The sequence below is a fragment of the Sciurus carolinensis genome, chromosome 16 (assembly GCF_902686445.1).
Source record: "Sciurus carolinensis chromosome 16, mSciCar1.2, whole genome shotgun sequence".
In the NCBI taxonomy this organism is placed as follows: Eukaryota; Metazoa; Chordata; class Mammalia; order Rodentia; family Sciuridae; genus Sciurus; species Sciurus carolinensis.
This window is the reverse complement of record NC_062228.1, coordinates 65,319,786-65,338,155: the sequence shown is the minus strand read 5'-3', so window position 1 is coordinate 65,338,155 and position 18,370 is coordinate 65,319,786. Positions and strand designations below refer to the sequence as shown.

The following is an 18,370-nucleotide window of genomic DNA, read 5'->3' as shown; positions in this document are numbered from 1 at the left end:
GAGCCTGCCCGGGCGGCATCACTTCCGGCGCGCGGGCCCTCCTGGCTGGGCGCTCTTGCGCCACTTCCGCCTGCCGCCTCGGTGGCGAGGTTCCGCCGGGTCTCGGACCTGGCCACAAGGCGCCCCTTGGCGAGGTAGAAGCCCAGGAGGGACCCCACGCCCCGCGACACAGGACGAGCCACCGGCCCCTGTACCTGAACAGGAGACCCTCCCAAGGACGAAACCCCAGCCCGCACCCGCCGCGCAGGGGTCGGACACACTGGACACAGATTAGCTCCATAAAGTAAAATACAACAAAATGTTTAATGAGCAAATTCGTCTTAGCAAATATGAAACTGCCACAGAGAGGAGGAGAGGGCCAGGGGCCACGGGACTGGGGGGAGGGGGGAGCGAGTCGGGAAAGGCCAAAGAGAACCAACTACTTAAGAAACCAGGGAAACCAGGGCAGGGAACAGGGAGGACCAGAGGACGGGAGCTGTGGTCCTACAAAGGGGAGAAGGCAGGGCACTGAGGGCGGGACAACAAAATTCAAAAGTTTGGCCATAAAATATAAACACACTATGTTCCTACCATGGGAAAGGGGAGGAGAAAAGGGGTGTAAGGGAGAAAAGGCTGTTTTGGGAGGGGCCGTGGGGGTCCTACCCACCCTGCTGTGCACCCGTCCCCATCCCAACCCCTTCCCTCTGTGTCTGTGTGGGTGCGTGTCTGTGTGGGCCTGTGTGCACTTCCCCAGTCCCTTCCCTGCCCTAACCTCCCAACCCCCCACCCCCCACCCTTAATTGCTGCCATTCCAGTTGCTGCCGGCTGTCAGGCTGTCATTCGGCTGTCACTCCTCTGCCCATCATCTTCAGAGGGGGGAAAGGGGGGGACAGGCGGGAGAGAAGCCTCCAGCCAGCCCTGCCCCCACCCTCCCCAGGCCACCTCTACCAGAAGTCCCGGCGGTGGTAAGAGTCGGGGTCACAATATTTGGTGACAACCACTCTGTTGGCGAATTTGCGCCCTGTCAGGCCCTGCATGGCTTTCTGGCAGTCGAACACAGAGGTGAACTCCACGAAGATCTGTGGGGAGCAAGAAACAGGCAGTGAACAAGGCTGGCTCCCAGCAGCCTATCAACATCCCATCCAAGCCCACGACTAATGCAGGAAGGAAAAGGCCTCATCACAGCATGCTGAAAGGGACCTACAGTAGTTTGGAGATTATTCACCCAAATGTCTTTTGGAATTAAAAAACAAGAGAGCACAGATCAGAGACTTCACAGGCATGAAAGAACAAAGGCATGCCTGAGAGTCCCCTGAATCACACAGGGCAGCTGGCAAGACCAGCAAATGTCCACAGAAGTCACTATCTACTCTACACTAGCCACCACATTACCAAGGGCCATGTTTTTCTTCCCAGAAAAGGGATGCAGTAAGGGAAGCTCAGAAATTAGAACTCAAACCCAGAATGTAACCTCAAACCTATTCAAACTTGTATTGTGCTTCAACCACCAGTTTAGAGGAAAAGGAGCATACAAAGAACCTACTTTAACATTTAAATTCTATCTAACCACGACCCTACTTCTTCAACACATAAAACAGCTTGACTTCAGAAGTAGGAGATAGAGAGATAAAATTAGAAGAAACTTGGAAAATCAAACACAAAAAGGGCCCTTGATTGAATCCTTTTTCAAAAAAGACATGTCTTAGTAACAAACTGGAATATGGATTAGGTAGGTAACAAAAAATTAATGTTGATTTTGCTATTGTATTAATTGTATTATGATTTTGTTAATCCCACCTCCACTTCAAACTGGAGACTGAATCCAGATCTACCACTGAGCTACTACTGAGTTGCCCAGGCTGGCCCTGAACTTGCCATCCTACTGCCTCAGCCTCCCCCAAGTAGCTGGGATTATAAGCATGTACCACACAAGACTAAAAACACAATTTTAAGGTTGTCTGGTTAGAGCAATGGTTCCCCACTAGGGGCCAACACCTCTCCAGAGCATAGTGAGCTGTCACAAAGAGGGGAGCAGCACTGTAGCATCTGGTAGGTACAGGTTGGGATGCAGCCAAGCCCATACAGTGCACAGCAGAAACACCCAAAGCAGAGTTAACTAGTCCAATAGTTGAGAAAAAAGTTAAATTATCTTAGGCAAAATACATCTAAGCTATGTTTTAAATATTCAAACAAAAATGGGGCAGGAGGAATAAACTGAATACAAAAAAATGACAAAAACTGGAAACCTGAAGCTGGGTGACAGGACACTGTGATAAAACATGTTCTGTAGATACTATAATACAAACAATACACCACTACTGATCCCTGAAGTATCAATAGAAAAGATGTGTAACATGAAGTTTATAACAAAGTTTAAGAACAAAAATAGGATGTAGTAAATTAAAACTGGTCAACTGATCCTAAAGGCCAGGGTCTCTTTATTCTTCCCACAAATATTTACTCAGCTCTTTTTTAAGCCAGGTTACCACTGTAGTGCCAGATTGAACCAAACTGACCAACTGGCCTATCAAGGACTCCTGGAAAGAGGAGGGGCTGCTGGGGCCCAGTTTCCATCATTCCTTAACCCTTTGAATACACATCTGTCCAGCTAACTGATCCCTAATCATCTCTACTGGGGTGTCAGAAACCTCAAGGCAAGGTGTCCCAACACTGACTGCTGACCCCTTACATACCAGCTCATCATCCTTGTTTCTCACCTGCCACTCCCAGCATCTCCTGGGCATTCTCCCTCCCTGTTTCAACAAACCAATTACCAAGGGCTGGGAATTTAAAGGCTTAAATTTCTCCAACCCATCAATTTGTGGGTGTGGTGGCTCACACCTGTAATCCCAACAGCTTGGGAAGCTGAGGCAGGAAGATCGAGAGTTCAAAGCCAGCCAGCAACTTAACAAGGTACTAAGTAAGCTACTAGGTGAGACCCTGTCTCTAAATAAAATACAAAAAAGGGCTGGGAATGTGGCTCAGTGTTTTAAGTGTCCCCAGGTTCCATCTCCAGTACCAAAAAAAAAAAAATACTAACTCAAACCCACCCACTTCCCCTCTACCCCCTGCTAACTAGTCATAGGCCACTTAAGGACTATACGGGTTCCACCAAATGTGTCATGGACCATTTCACCACTGTAGCAAACCTGAGCTGGCTACAGTATCACAAGGCACTATTCATCTTCACAGGACCATGGCCCTTTATGCAGGCTGTCACAGAACGAAGTCACTGCCTAGCACATGACAGAACCAGAAAAGGTAATATCTTTCATCCAGATTACTGCAGGAAACTTCTTGCATCACCCTACTCTTGTTGGATCCTCTCTACTCCACAAACTGCAGTAGGTATCACCAGAAACATGAACACAGCCTTCTCTCTTCTTAAAAACCCACCACTTCCAGGAAAATCCCAAGCTTCTTCCACAAGTTCATGAGTCCTCCCTGACAGTCCTATAGAGCCAGATTGCTCTAACAAATGTAGCTCTTGCTCACTGTAGCCTCAATGAACCTGTCGGTTCCCCCAAGAATTCCCTCACACTCTGATCCTGCTCAGCTCTGCAGGGCAGGGCAAGTGCCTGCTTAGTTTTCCATTAAAACAAAGAACCATCTCTATCTGCCAGACCTCCCAGCAGCCTCCTTTCCATTTCACTCAAAACCACACCCAATAGTCTCTCAAGGACCCACCCAGCAACCTGCTCCTTGAGCTCATCTCCCACTGCTCTCCTTTGCTATCCCTGGCCTCCTCGCTGTCCCCAAATACACCGACAGTCCTGCCCAGGATCTCTGTGCTTGCTGTGCACCCTACCTACTGTGAGAGAACTGAACCTCACTGGACCTCTCAGCCTCAACAATCCCTTTTTAAAAAGGCAGCTGGGCCACCCTATTTCCTGCCCAACATGGCACATCCCCTGAAAACAGTGCCCCCAGGATTCCAGGTATTTGACAGCAGGAGTTGTTCTGCTCACAGATCAGACCCCAGGGAAGGCAGAATTCCCTAACACAATGAGTGCATGAATAAGTACAGTGACCTGGGGCACAGAGGAGGGACAAGATGACTTTGTGGGCTCTTAAGACTGCAGGGACCTGAGCCTGCTTGTGTGGCATGTCACCTATGTGCCTCATCTCCTCCCATGAGGGAGCCCAGGGGTACAGAAGGGCTCAGCACGGGACCTAGACAGCAGAGCACCTGGTACACCAGAGGCACAGCACCACCAAGAGCTGTGATGCCCTCACACACTTTTTCTCCACCTCACAGACAAGGCAAAATGTGGCTCCTGACAAGGCAGGTGCAGAACTGGGCTCTAAACTAAAGCTGCTTCAACAGAACCCAGGTTCTCAGCCCCAACAGCCCGTCTCCATCAGAGGGCCCTGATCCTCTGGGTCACTAGCACCTCCCCAGGCCAGGTCAAGAGGGACACTCAGTAAGGGTACAAGGAAGGCAGGGCACAAGCTGAGCCCAGATGCCCTGACCTTTCCGCAGCCGGGGACCTCGACGCCATCCACAGGCCGGGGGATTTCGATGGACTTGACGAGGCCGTACTTGCTGCACTCATCCCGCACGTCCTCCACGATCTCCTCATACTCCTCATCATCCAGCAGCTCCTCTGGCAGCACCATGTTCATGAGGCACAGAACCTCAGTAGGGTGGCCGCCCATCTGCACCTGTGAGCTCATCAGGCCCGGCACCTGCAGTGTCACTGGAGTCTGGTTGATGGTGCTCTGTGGGGTAGAGGGAGACGGGGGCTCACAGGGGGTTCAGACCGGACTCCCTCCACTCAAGCCCATGCCCTTCAGACACCAACTCAGGGGAAGACCACTCCTCCACCTGAACACATGTGCGCCTACTCCCCAGCACTGCCTCTGATGGTCCCCCTACCCAATTCCCTCCTACCAAAGCTGGGGTACAGCTAAAGAGAACCTACCCCCTGCCAGCCCCTCCCAATCCCAGGGTCCCTCTAGCCAATGAAGATGACGTGCCGGGGGGCTCACCAGCGTGGCGTTCTTGGCTCCCACGCTCGCCCTCTGGACGAGCAGCTTTTTATCCCCTAGCTGCATCCCATTCAGCCCAGCAATGGCCTGCAGTCAGAAGGCAAGGGGTGGAAGGGGTGCAGGAGAGATGTGGGTCAGGGTCCAGGAGACGAGCACCTCCCCGCAAACGGGGGAATTGGTGGGGAGAGGGGAAAGCAATGGGGGCTTAAAGTTTAGAAGGAGCCAAAATCAGGGCAAAGGTGGAGAGTCCCATACAGAGCTCTGCCTCAGTCTGGCTTGCTTCCCACCCTATGCCCTGAGAAGAGAGACTTCAGCTTGGAAACTGAGAAGGGTTGGGAAAAACAGAAGCAGCAAAATAGCTGTCAGAGCTCACCTGATCTGTGACGTTGATGTCCACGTACTCACAGAAGGCATAGCCCTTAGAGAGCCCTGTGGCACTGTCCTTGACCAGGTTGAAGGCCTTAAGAGGCCCAAACGATGTCAGTAGCTCTTTTACCTGCAGCAGGTCGAGAATCCCTCAGGGCTCAAGTCAGACCAGAGAGGAGGAGGAGGAGAGGGAAGGGGACAAGGGGTTTACCTGGTCATCATTCAGGTAGTTAGGTAAGCCCCCAATGAACAGCTTGTGGGCAGAGTCAGGGACCACAGTGGACACAACTCCTAAGGGGAGAAGGGAAAAGGACTTCAATTTCAGTAGGAAGTCAGCTCCCAGATGACAGGTGAGCCCCTCATAGGCCTCACCCTGATGAGGGAAGGAGGAAGGGCCACACCTTGTGTCCCTCTCATCCCCACCCCAGCCTGACAAGGACACATGCAAGGGAGCACAGGGTGTCTCCCAAACTGGTTCTCAGAGCAACCTTAAGCTAGCAGCATCCCCCCAGAACACCCTCCTGGCACCTAGATCCACATTCACACCCTCCACCTGCCACACACTGCTATGTGACCCCAAGAGGTCACCTTGCCTCTGAACACACTGCTGTGATACATACCCAACCCTTCTTCACCCCCAGGGTCCCAACTTGGGTCTTGCCCTTCACTGACAACTGCCTAGGAACATCTTCCCCATTAAATCATTCAGTCATTTCCTTTTAGGGACCTGTGCTCAGGAGACTGGGTTGTCTCTGGGCCCCAGTTCATCTGTGACACCACAGAGATGACCTGCTCTCAGGCTGCTCAAGTAATCTATGTCAGCCATTCTGACCTCTGTGGAAGCTGCTGGCTAACTCAAGATGGGGCGCTGTATCCAAGGTCCTGGAGGGCTGAAATGTCACAGCATGGTCACATGAGCTGAGTGAATTCAACAGCCCTCAGTCCTGCCCTCTACTCTGCCCTGAACTCAACTCACAGACAAATGCCTGCCAGATATTTCAACCTGGCTGCCTACATATTTGGTCAATTTTACCACTTCATTCTTGGAACCATCCTATCTGACAAGAGCTATAAGACCCCAGCAGCCATCCACCCTGACTCCCTAGTTCAAAGCCTGGCCACAGAGCCTCCCCTTCCACAGCAGTCTCTCATACCAAGTGCTAGTGGCCCATCTCACCTCCATCCTGAACTTAGGAACACCAGAAAAGGTAGGAAATGGGGAAAAGCCCCAGAATTTGAGTCACTGGGCCCCACCCACACTCTGGACTCTCATCCGCCTGATGCACTCTCTCCCACCCCAGCCCCTCTGGTACCCACAGAACTACAGACACCCATCCAGCTGGCTCTGTCCCTCAGAGTGGGCCCAGCAGATTGAGGCCATGCAGACCACAGGGAACCCAGCTTGGATGCCACTATGACAAGCCAAAACATCCTGGGGGCAGAAGCACACATGAAATGCTAGCCACAAGCCAGGCATGGCCCAACCTCTTTGAATCTACTACTTTAATGTATGCAAAAGCCCTGGCTACAATACAAAAATGAGTAAACTGAGGTACAGGGCAAAGTCACAAAGACAGGAAAAAAGATGGCCTCCAACTCTGTCCACAAGCTACTCAGTGTCTGCCCAGGGCTCTAGCAGGTGATCAGCAAAGAGGATCATGTGTCCCCAAGCTCCAAATTCAAGCTTAACAACTATGCTGCTCCTCAGGGAGACAGCACCAGTGAGGGCAAGAGAGCCAGGCTCCCTGGGGTCAAGCAGTGACTGCCAAGGGCTCAGCATCTTCATCTGTAGACTGGGAGGACACCAGCAGCCACCAGGGTACAGAAAGGAGCACAATTCATGCTACTGCTAAAGGTGAGCTTAACCTGGGCCACACAAGGGGAGCTAGGGCCCACTGCGGGCAGCTTCATCTGGGCTGGACCTCAGTGGAAATGCATCTTGTACTGTGTCCCTCCAGGTGTTACCAACTACCCCTTCATCAAAGTGTTGTCTTCCAGTTTCCAAACTGTCTCATCAAGAGATCTGTTCATTTATCAAATCTTTATTGTCTTTATGGAATAAAACTTTTTTCCTCTGTAGTAACAGAAAGATAGATCAAAACACCAGCTATATCAGAAGGAAACTACGCTGGAGAATGCTTAGCCTGCCGGCAGAATCACACTTCCTGCCACCTCCTCCTAGAGTGGTACTGTTCAGTCCAATCACAAGCAGAACTGGACAACCAAGCCTTTCCAGGTGCACATCCCAAACAGACTAACAAATGACCTTCCCCTTGTTTATACAATAATGGCCACCTCTGGAAAAAGTCTGCCACAACGAAGAATAATCAAAAGCAACTGTCCCCCTGTACACATCTGCTTTCAGAAGAAAAGTGACCAGTGTGTAGGAGGCAGTACACAAAGGTTGATCAGGGACCCATGGCCAAGCTGCACGGTCCAGGACACTGGTTTCAGGATTTTCAGAAGGTTATTCATCACCCCATGCCTCACTCTGCAAAATCAGAGCTGCATCTACTACAGGAAGAGTCCGCAAACTTTCTTAGTGAATAGCCACACAACAGGTATTTTTGTTTTAATGGGCCATTCAGTCTGCGCCACAGTTACTCACCTTGGCACACAAGCAATGCATTAACAAGAGTGTTTACCCATAAATCTTCACCTACAGAAACAGGCAATGACCCAAATGTGTCCCCCAAGTCTTAACCTAGTCCTGTACTGCAGGACTGTTGTGAAGGTTTCAAGAAGAGCCATACAGTGTCTTTGTGCCAGTACCTGGCACGTGGTAAGCACTGGCAGGTGGCGGGCTATTCACATAACTGTAAGTGAACTTAAGCACATTGAATTCACTGGTAGAGGCATAAGGGAGATGTTCTGTCACTAAGCGGGAAAGTACCCACATGGTCACCAGATGGAGCACTTAGATAGTGCCTATCAGTGCGTATCACACTTCAGGTTTCTAGAGTTCCAAAAAATAAATAAATAAATAAATAAACTGAATTTACCAAAACTTACAGTGAAAAGAAATACAAGAGTTGGGGAACTCAGCCCCCAACTCCTGCAGAATACGTGGACCTCTCTGGGGTCCCACTCTGAAGAGCTGTTTCTACAACTGAGAATCAGCAAGCAGATGCCACAGTCTCAATGTTCCAACCTGCCTGAGACCTGCACCCCACTCACTCAAGTTCCAGCAACCCTGGTCCCCTCAAGCACCAGAGGGCTTTCACACCCCAAGGACCTCGAACAAGCCTAAATCCTCACTGATATCTACTGTCACTAGAGGAGTCAGCCCCACTACAGCCTGTAGGATTAGAGTGGCCCAAGGCCTCTATCTCCATAGCCCACAGCTATCTGAAAAGCTACAGCAATCACACGTTAGGGTGCACCTGACCACTTAGGTCCTGCACGCTGTTGTCTGCCAAGCTCTGGTTGTCATTAACTACCCATCAGAAGTGATACTAGACACAGCAAGGGAGAGAGCCCACAGCAGATTCAAAGCAGAGGCTGGAAAACATTAAATGAGTGAATACTGACATGCCAGACCCCACACCAGGTGCTTTACTGAGGTCTTCGCACACAAGTCCTCTGAGATCCCAAAATCAAGATACCATGGGGCAGGGGGAAGACCAGGCCCAGACTGCAAGTCCTGCACTTCCCAGAGCATCTCTGGTCTGGTCCTGACCTGCCACTTGCAAACTGTCCATCTGCAAGATGCTTACAGTTCACCCTCTGGGCCCCAGAAACCACACCTGCCATGCAGAGAGAAGGTCTGTACATCCAAAGCAGCACACTACTTCCTGAGTAGTTCCAGTTAAGCTGAAGACAGGAAGGGTGGGCACAAAAAACTGGGCTCTTCACTCACCAGGCACATAGACAGAGGGATTCTCTGACATGCCAGGCAGTGGCTGGTAGTCATGAGGCCTGCGGATCTTCAGTGACTGGCCCTGGAAGATGATGCCATCAAAGGCCATGGCCTGGGTGGTCTCATCCACTGAGCGGAACTGAAGGAAAGAGAAGGGGTGGGAAGGGGCAGGGGTCAAGGACTAGACCAGGCCTCAGCCCCCAAGGCTGTGATAAGCCATGACTTTCTTTCTTTTCATTCATATGAACAAACACCACTGTGCTGGACAACAGAACATCCTGGTCCTAGAGACTCACTCTCTCCCCAGTGCAGTCACCAACACCCAACACAGATGCAGAGGCAAACACACAACCACAAGTTTGATGCTGCTGAAGGGGGACAAAGTGCTGGGAGGACAGAGTGGGGATGTTAAGATACATAAGGAGGAGAAGGCATTGAAGGCTGCTAAGTAGCATTTAATTAAGCTAAAATCTGCAACAGTGGGATTCAAGGTAAACTGCAGTGAGGCCAGTGTGGAGTGAGAGGCAGCACTCAGAAGCCTTTCCAGCAACCTAGTGTTGGTGCAATGCCTGTTTTTAATAAGAACACTGGCGCACCCAAAGTCAAAAATTAGTAACCAAGATCCTTTACCAGAAAATCTGAGAAACAAATGACAAGGAAGGTGAATTAGAAACATGGTTAGCCAGGCAGAGTGACCACCTCAACCTGGGCCCTGGTTGGGGCCTGGTGTGTCCTGGGAAGCCGAGTATGGCCGGAACAAAATACGGCACCAGAATGGTCTGGAAGAGGTCTACAGCCTCCCAGGCCTCCCAGAGAATAACAGAACAGACAGCAGAGGGCTGGTGGGAATGGGCAGCACAACACACCAAGGGACCACACAATGCCCCCCGCCTCCTGACCCCATCGCCTGCCCAGCTCACCTCCAAAAAGGCAAAATTCTTGTCTTGGTTAATCTGCACAGCCAAGACCGGGTTACCAGGGGCCTGGGTTAGCCCCCCCAGGCGCATCTGGGCGTTGAAGAAATCCATCATGGCCTCCTGCAGAGGGAATAGGAGACAGGGAGGGGCGGGGAGGGAGGTGGAGAGAGGAGGGGAAGGGTGAGAGAGGGAGACACAGAGGGGTTTGGGGTAAGGGGAGAGGGACGAGGGTAGGGAGAAGGGGAGGGGAGGGAATGGTGGAATATGGGTGGGGGTGTAGAGGTCAATAGTAGGAACAAAAGCAGGAGGAAAATGAGAAAACAAGGAGGAAAAAGTAGCAAGAGACAGTGAAGGACAGGAGATAGGAATGGACAGGTGCAGGGGGAGAGCCCCAGGGGCCCCAAACAAATCAGGAAAAAAGGAGGAAAATTGTTCAAGAAAAAAATGGAAGTCAACAACAAGAAAAGGAGGAAAAAAACAAAACATAAAACAAGATGATGAGGAAGAAACACAGTGCAGACAACAGGGAAACAGCAAGAAAGCAGCAAGCAGGAGAGACAGAGACAAGCCAAGGGACAGAGGGAGACCAGCACAGAGCAAGGAGGTGGAGTGCAGGGGCGGGAGGGGCGGGGCGGGAGGGGAGGAGAAAAGAGTGATGTGGAGGGATCTGGCCCTGGAGTCCGGGGGCTGGTTTATCAAATGTAGCAAAGTGCAGGTTGAGAAAGTCAGAATGGACCTTACTTGCCTTCGACGATGGTAGCAAACTTTTTGTTGCTACGAGGGATCTCAGCCCCACAATATTTCACTTTAAAGAGAAATGGAAACAACTCTTTGATCTCGGGATTCTCAGGGGGTGCCACGGGAAGGGGTGGGGGAGAGGGGCAAGGGAGAGGAGCGGTGGGGAAGGTTGGGGGAGGTCAGGGCGATCAAAAATAAAAGAACAGCGACCATGGGAGGGATGTGGGGGAAAGGATGGGACAGATGGCAGAAAGGAGAACGTGTCAGAAAAACTGCAGGGGGCGTGCGTCTGTGTGTGTGTCCATGTGTGTGTGTGTGGGTATGTGTGTGTCCGAGTCTCCCTCTCTGTCTCTCTCCGAGGTACGAGGTATGATATGCAGGTTCGTTGTGTGTGTGATCCCTGGGTTGCTGAAGGAGGTGGGGGGGAGACGGGAGAGGGGAAGAGGGAGGGAGGGAGGGGCCACCCCCAGCCCGGCCCCTGGCTGGCTCAACTCCATCGGTCCGTCTGGGAGGGGGGCCGGGGGGTCTTGCAGGAACAGAGTCTGACCCGTGCAGGTTGGGGGGAGGGAATGGAGGGGAGGGGAGGAGCAGGGTGGGGGAACAGGGGAGAGGATAGGGGCAGGGGGAGGGCAGTACCTCAGTGATGCCAAAGGGGATGTTGCCCACGTAGAGGCGCCGGGCTTGTCTAGTCATCTGGCTCCCAACCACAGGCACAGGCGTTGGGGTCACAGCCAGACCATCAGGGGTCATGGTGGGGAGAAGAGCGGTAGCTGGAATCTGACCCGCAGCTTCAAGAGAGGAGTGGAAACAGTAAAACCACATTAGAGCAACCTTTAACCCAAGTTCACTGGGAACATCCCCCAGCATGCTGAGAACTACCTCTAGCCTTTCCATCACCAGACCCCAAAACCCAGTAATAAATGTTCCTCAGAAGCCACATTTCCTAACAGCATCAGGGTGGAAGCCTCGACCCAGTTCTGCTACAGGTACCTCAGATCATCTCCTCCTCCAGCAGAAGCCACAAGAAGCCTACGTGTATGAATCTCCATCTGGTTCAACCCAACCCCCAAAAACACACTCAGACAGACTAATGGAGACAACTGCCCCCAACATCATACTTTATACCCTCCAGAACAACCCAACTAGGGGTCCTACCTTGCATGGCCTTGTACTGCATTGGGGTGATGTGCTCAAAGCCAGGTGGTGGCACGTCCCAGTATTTACGAACCTTCTTCTTCTTCTCATGGCGGGGGGAACGACTGGGTGGGGGGGGGAGAGCGGGGCAGGCGACCTCAGTCTGACCAAGAGAGGGCCTGCAAGCTCCCACCCAGGAACCCCTCCCAGGCTCCCACTCAACTCCCCACCACAAAAGCTCCACTCTCTCCAAGAGGGAGAGGATCCGGGTCAGGGCAGGGCCCAGGACTGGGGAGGGGCGCTGGTTTCAAGGCAGGCAGACTCTTCCCCAGTGCTTGGGCCAGGGTGGGCGCAGGCCAGGCAGGGTGCTCAGGACGTGAGGAAGGTGAAGGGAGTGGACATCAGGGTGGAAGGGGCAGGAAGAGAAGCTCACATCAATCCACCGTGCTCCTCTTTAGCGCCTCTGGTCAAAGGTTTGCTGGGGGGTGGGAGGGAAAGGTATGGGGAGGGGTGACTGGGGACCCTCGTCTTCCCCACATGCCACACCCCCCAAGAGCACTAAGCCCCAGTGCTGGGGCAGGGCCGAGGTGAACAAGTGGCAAGCAGGCCCCCCTCAGCCCTGCCATTCCTCCCTCCCCAAACACTCCCACTCCCAGGAAGGAGGAAGGAGAGAAAGGAGCCATGGTAAACCACTCTCTGAAGACAATGAACTGGCAGAGCAGGAGGACCTCCACGTACTCCCCCCCTCTCATTTAACGGGGCGCCAGGGAGAAGAGGCCTCCAAATAAAACCGACATTCCCTGAGCTGGAAACCAAGCCCAGGCTGTGAGTACCGTCCCACTCCAAGAACACCCTTTTCCTGGGAGGCAAAGAAGAAAGACTGGAAACAGAAATCAGCCCTCTTGAAGACAGTCCCAAAGAGAATCACAGGAAGAATAGGAAAGAAAAATGTAGTCCCTCAGCATTGGGGACAGAGAGCAGCCTCTCAGAAACAGGATTCATTCCCTGTCTCCAAAGAAACCATGGCACCCAACAACCCACCAGTACCCCCAACACAGAAAACAGAAACCTAAATAGTGAGAAGTCATAATTCAAAACGTACCAAACAGTACACCCCCCAAGACATACACGAAGTGAGGAAGGACGAGTCACAGAGGGCCCAGGCCCATTCAGACCACAGCCTGGAACGGCAAGCACCCCGACTCCCAAGTTGGCCCAGCTCCCAAGTTGGTTCCTGAACCCAGATACCTTCGTCGTCGCCTGTCCCGAGAGGCACTGCGTTGGTCCCGGTTGCGCCGGTCCCGGCTCCGGCTCCTGCGTTTGCGGTCCCGACTTCGAGAGCGGCTGTGGCTGCGCTTCCGATGGCGGTTCTCCTTGTCCCGTTCTGGACAGAGGCGAGAAGGAGGAGATGGAATGAGCAGACGAAGGATTCAAGCCCAGCCCACCCTGCACGCTGGTGCTATGTCCCAAGCCCCAGGGAAGCCACCCCCAAAGGGAAGGGAGATAGCAGGCCTCCTGGGTCCACACACGAGTCCCCAAGGACTCTGAGGGGACCAGGGGAACAGGGCCTGAAAATGCCCCCGGGGTGTAAGATACCTGAGGATGCTCAAGAGGAGCGGAGGAGCCAGAGAAGACAGAGGAGGCTGGCTCCTGGTCCCCCTCGAGGGCTGAGGGGCCTGACCCCAGGGTCGTCCCTGAGAGGGGCAGGGCTAGAGGCTGGGGAATCAAGAGACCCAATGATGTTTTCCTGAAGGAACCCAGCAATCCCTCAGGAAAGACCTCTGCAACCAGCTGGCACCCACAGCCCCACCATCAGGCCCAGGGACCAGGTGCCAGGCAGGATCTGCTAACCCCAGGAAGCAAGGAAACTCAACTCCATCCCTTCCCAACCAGGTGAATAATGCAGGAACACCCTCCCCCAGGGGAGGGGCCGCTTTCTGAATGTGTGAACTGAAGGGGAAAGAAGCTCCAGTCTTTTTCAGCAGATGGAGAAGAGCCACCTAATCCAGACTGGAAGCCCAAACCACCCAACCCTCCCTGCCTCACCCCCTCATAGCCAGACAGGAAGGGCCAGAGTGAGACCTGTGTCCCTGCCAGCATTCAATCTGCATTCTCAGCTTCATCTGTCTCAGAGGTGGGGACCAGAATAGAGCACAACCTTGCCAGCTACACTCTGCGCCCACCAGATCCCTCACCCTCGGGAGGAGGACAATGACCTTCAAGGTGGAGGCCAAGCACAAGTAGCACCATTGCCTTAGATCACTGGCACTGCTGATTTCTCAACAACCCCTCAAGCACAATAAAAGATGAAAACACCAACCTACTCCTGGTTGAGCATACATTTCTTATGAGTGTCTCGGGAAGAACACTCATAAGAAAAGGCAATAAGAGCCTGTCAAATTTGACTTCTAGGCCTGCCAGTCTTACGACATTTTATCTGACATGTCTTTCTGATGCAATTAAACACAAACTTTTTGTAAATTCTTCTCAATTCCAGAACCACCAACACTCAGGGAAAAAGGGCACCCAGAAAGGTCACTTTTTGGTAACACTGAGATGCATTCTTACAATCAGAATCCCTACTAGTTTTACTCCTACTTACTCTACATTACTGCTTTGAAAAAAAACACTACTGGAGTTCAAGTAACAAATAAGAAAACTAAGGCACAGGGAGATCACGACTCGAGTTCAAGACCTAACAGCTAGGAAATGGTGAAACCTGAATTTGAACTCTGTAATGTCAGCTGGTCAGGCACCAGGTCATATTCCTGAATGAGGGTCAAGCAGAACACTCCAGTGTCCAGCTAAGACTACCAGTCACTCTCAGGATTTTCTCTTCAGGGGCCAAAAATAAACTAAAAAGACTGGAATAGGGAGGAGAAAGAATTAAAGACAGACTAGCACTGTGCAGTATTAAGCAAACACACAGGCACTGTACCCAGCTCAGGGAACGGGAATAGCTCTGTGAAGCCCAAGAGTCTTTCCTGCTGCTGGGGTTCAGACCTAGGTGTCTGAAGGGGCCTGAAGTTCAGAGATGTTGGGAGGATAACCCACAAAGACAAGAGGCACAGGCAGGGTAACACATGGGCGGAGCCTCCCCTATGGCAAGAATTCTCTCCCCCACACTGATGCTGGACAGGTAAGAACAGAAAGGAAGCTTCTTCATTTGCTCAAAATGCTGCACTGTGGTCACCTTGTGGGAGCTGCTCCACCAACCCAGATGTGCTTACATCTGAGGCCCTGGCACTCCTGCACTAGCAGGAACAACCCAGGAGGACCAAAGCAGTGCAGCCTCCAGGACCCTCTAAAGCAGTTCCACTTGGGAGTCCAACAGAGTGAAACAACTCTGCATAAAAACCATGCTACATTAGATTGTGTTTGTAGTACTGGGATTAAACCCTACCACTGAACTACATCCCCAACCAACAACTTAAAAAACTTCTAACACTTGGTTTACTCTTATTTAAAAGTCAGAGTCAAGTACAACACCATCCAAGTGTTGAAGACCTGGCAGAATATTTGGAAAGCATGTTTTTCCAGGCCCTTCCCTAACCCTTACACTACGTCTATGTGAATACATGCCTTTCTACTTCCTTTCTAAGAATGTGATTTCACAATAATAATCATCACTTATTAGGTGCTTTGACATATGCTGAGCCACGTGCACTTACACGTTACCCATTTAATCTCGGCTCCTGCCTCTGACCAGCTGGGACGTGGGAAAGTTTTTAAGCTCTTGAGCTTCACTTTCCTTTCTGGTAAGAAAAAGTAATTATTTTGTTCTCATAAGGCTGTTACAAGGCTTCAGTTAGAAAAACCATGCAGAGAGTTTAGCAAATTGCCTGACACGTGGTAAGCTCTCAGAGTTTAATTCCAACACCAACATCATTCTCATTAACTCTCTCAAAACTCAAGGGCAAAACTGCGATGTCAGTCTACAGATGGAAAAAAACAAACAACGAAGATATTCAAATAACACAGATACTAAGCAACAAAGCAGGTATTCGGACTCAGGTACACTCAACTCCAAAACACGCTCTTAAGCAGTACACCACCTAGACAGGAGCAGACACAGCGAGGGCAATTAGCAGTCACCTCTTCCCCAGGTACTGTTTTCTAACACAGCCACTCCCTTACTCAATTCTAGCGTGGGTTCAACGGAGAACTGAGTCCCATTCCGTCCCCCGAACTCCAGCTAAGAACACAGGCAACTTAAGCCTGAAGCGCCAAGAGATTCAAGTCTCCAACCTCCCCTACTCCTCAGTTTCTTCATTCAAACCAAAATGTGGACACACCAGAGACTAAAAATAGTCAAGGACTCTTCCAACGTTCTTGGAGTCCCTAACTCGATCTGCGCCAGCATGGCCCCGGCCTTTGTTCTGACCTGCCTCCCACCTTCCCTTAGCCCCCAACGGGGCAGCGCCTTCCCTCTTGCCTGCCAAGAGCCGCTCAGTTCTCTTCCCTACACTGAAATGACTCGTTAGGCGAGTCTAGGCGTCCTGAGTCTGGGCCCGGACAGGACTGGGGGTGTCTCAGGCTGGGAACGTGGGGCACACGCACTGCACATGTCGTAACCGGGCCCGCGGAAAATCCCCGTACACGCAGGGCGCACACGTGCGAGGCACAAAGAGGGCAGGCGCTTCCCGCTTCCGCGAGGAAACAGGTGTCCCACGGGTTTTCCGAGGCCCGAGCGGCCCGGGCAGAGGCTCCCTGACAGGGAGGTCCTAAGAAGCCGGGAAGGGCAGGGCGCGAGAAGGGCCGCGGCCTGCAGGGGCGGCCGTCCACGTGAAGGAGGGAGGGGGGGCCCCGGTCCCCGCCACCGCCATTTTGGAAACAAAGGGGGCGTGGAGACACGGCCGAACGCCCGGCCGGAAGCGGAAGTCCAAGGCAGCGGGTGAAAAACACAGGATTACAGGACTTAACGTCGTCTCCTGCCCAAAGGGAAAAAGCGAGCCTTTGCGTCCAAAGCCCTAGCGCGCTAGCACCGCGTCCCCCGCGCAACCTCCGCCGGGACCACGTGGGAGGAGGACGGCGCCGCGCGCATGCGCCACAAGCCGCGCCCGCCGCCCCTTCCCTCGCCGCGCGCGACGGAACGCGGTGGTCACGTGAGCAAGGCGCGCGCCGAAAAGGGGGGGGCACGGCGCGGCCCTGAGGAGGGGGCCGCGAGGGGAAAATGGCGGGGGCCAAGGAGCAAAGCCTAAGACGCTCCCGCCACCGCCTTGCGATCCCGGCGCCCTCACCTTGTTTATTCTCGTTGAGCTGCCGCTCGAACTCGTCGAAGTCCGACATGCTGAGGCGGCCGCGTAGGGCCTTGTGCAGCTCTCGCCTCGCCTTGCCGCCCGCCCGCTCTGGCCGCTTCGGCTACTTCCGCCGCTGGCTTCGGCTACTTCCGGCGCCGCCGGCGCTTCGTCGCCTACCTAATCAAGCCCCCAACGCCCCGCCCCGCCCCGGCTCCGCCCCCTCGCCCCGCCCGCCCCCCCCCGCGAGCTGCCCCTCTCCCCCGAGCCTGGCTCCAAAACGCGTCGGCTATTTCCGGACTGTAGACCGAAGGATAGGCTGTCAGCGGCTTCGGCCGCTTCGGAAAACACCCGCAGTGACAGTTCTCCGGCTTCCCTGGTTTCGGTAACTTTTTGAAGATTAGCGTCTCAACATTCGGAGGTTTCCGTGGGTCTCGCTTTCCTTTGCGCCCAGCCCCCTCTAAGAGTTCGGCTTCTTCCAACAATTCAAACCGTCCCAGTCTTTGGTTTCGTCCGAATCGCCCGCTCTTCTCCGCCGACCCTGTCCAAGCCGTCGGCCACTTCCGACAATCCTAACCGTCCCAGACTTCGGCCCTTTCCGAAGGTTTCCGGCGCTCGCCCACGGGCCCCTCCAGGGATTAAGCTCGATTTCAAGCTTCGGCTCTTTCCGGAGGTTCCACTCGCTCACTCCTCCCCTTCCGGAGAACTTCGGCTCCTTCCGACCACTTCGGGAAGCTCTCACTCTCGGGAAGCACCTTCGGCTTTCTCCGTCGCCACTTCGGCTCCTTCCGGCGTCGAGAATTGAAAAGGGGAAGGAGGACAGGGACGAGTTGGGTCAGGGGGAGGGATGCAGGAAAGGGGGCGGGGTCCCGGCTCTCCGCACCTGGCTCTCCCGGTGGGGAGAGCAGAAGAAAAGAAAGCTCGACCTCGCAGAGGGTCTGAGGAGGTGCGCGAGACAAAAGCAGCCAGCCGGGTGAAGGGAGCGCGCAGCCGCTGCGGAGGTTGCCAGCGCTGCTTTCTGCGCCTGCGCACGTTGGTAGAGGAGGGGGCGAGATGGGTGCCTGCGCCTGCGTAGAAATCGGTCTGAGGTTAGGTTTCTCGCTGCTCCGGAAGCGAGACGGGTTCCAAGGTCCACAGTGCGCATGCGC

The 18,370-nt window shown here is 53.2% G+C and overlaps 1 protein-coding gene across 2 annotated transcripts; it reads right to left on the bottom strand.

The window, feature by feature from the left end:
* Positions 1-275: 275 nt before the first annotated feature.
* Positions 276-17,424, bottom strand: U2af2 (U2 small nuclear RNA auxiliary factor 2). Of its 2 annotated transcripts, none has more exons than XM_047527345.1 (12): positions 17,226-17,424; positions 13,234-13,369; positions 12,419-12,463; positions 12,007-12,110; positions 11,488-11,639; positions 10,117-10,233; positions 9,197-9,335; positions 5,549-5,628; positions 5,345-5,467; positions 4,960-5,058; positions 4,453-4,701; positions 276-1,058 (listed from the first exon to the last, which is right to left on the bottom strand). In XM_047527345.1, exons 1-12 carry the CDS (start codon positions 17,272-17,274, stop codon positions 924-926), a joined length of 1,428 nt encoding a protein of 475 aa, XP_047383301.1. In that variant the 5' UTR covers positions 17,275-17,424; the 3' UTR covers positions 276-923. The 2 variants fall into 2 exon arrangements, with proteins under 2 accessions (XP_047383301.1, XP_047383302.1); XM_047527346.1 differs by having other exon boundaries at positions 4,972-5,058; positions 17,226-17,422.
* Between the last annotated feature and the right edge of the window lie 946 nt (positions 17,425-18,370).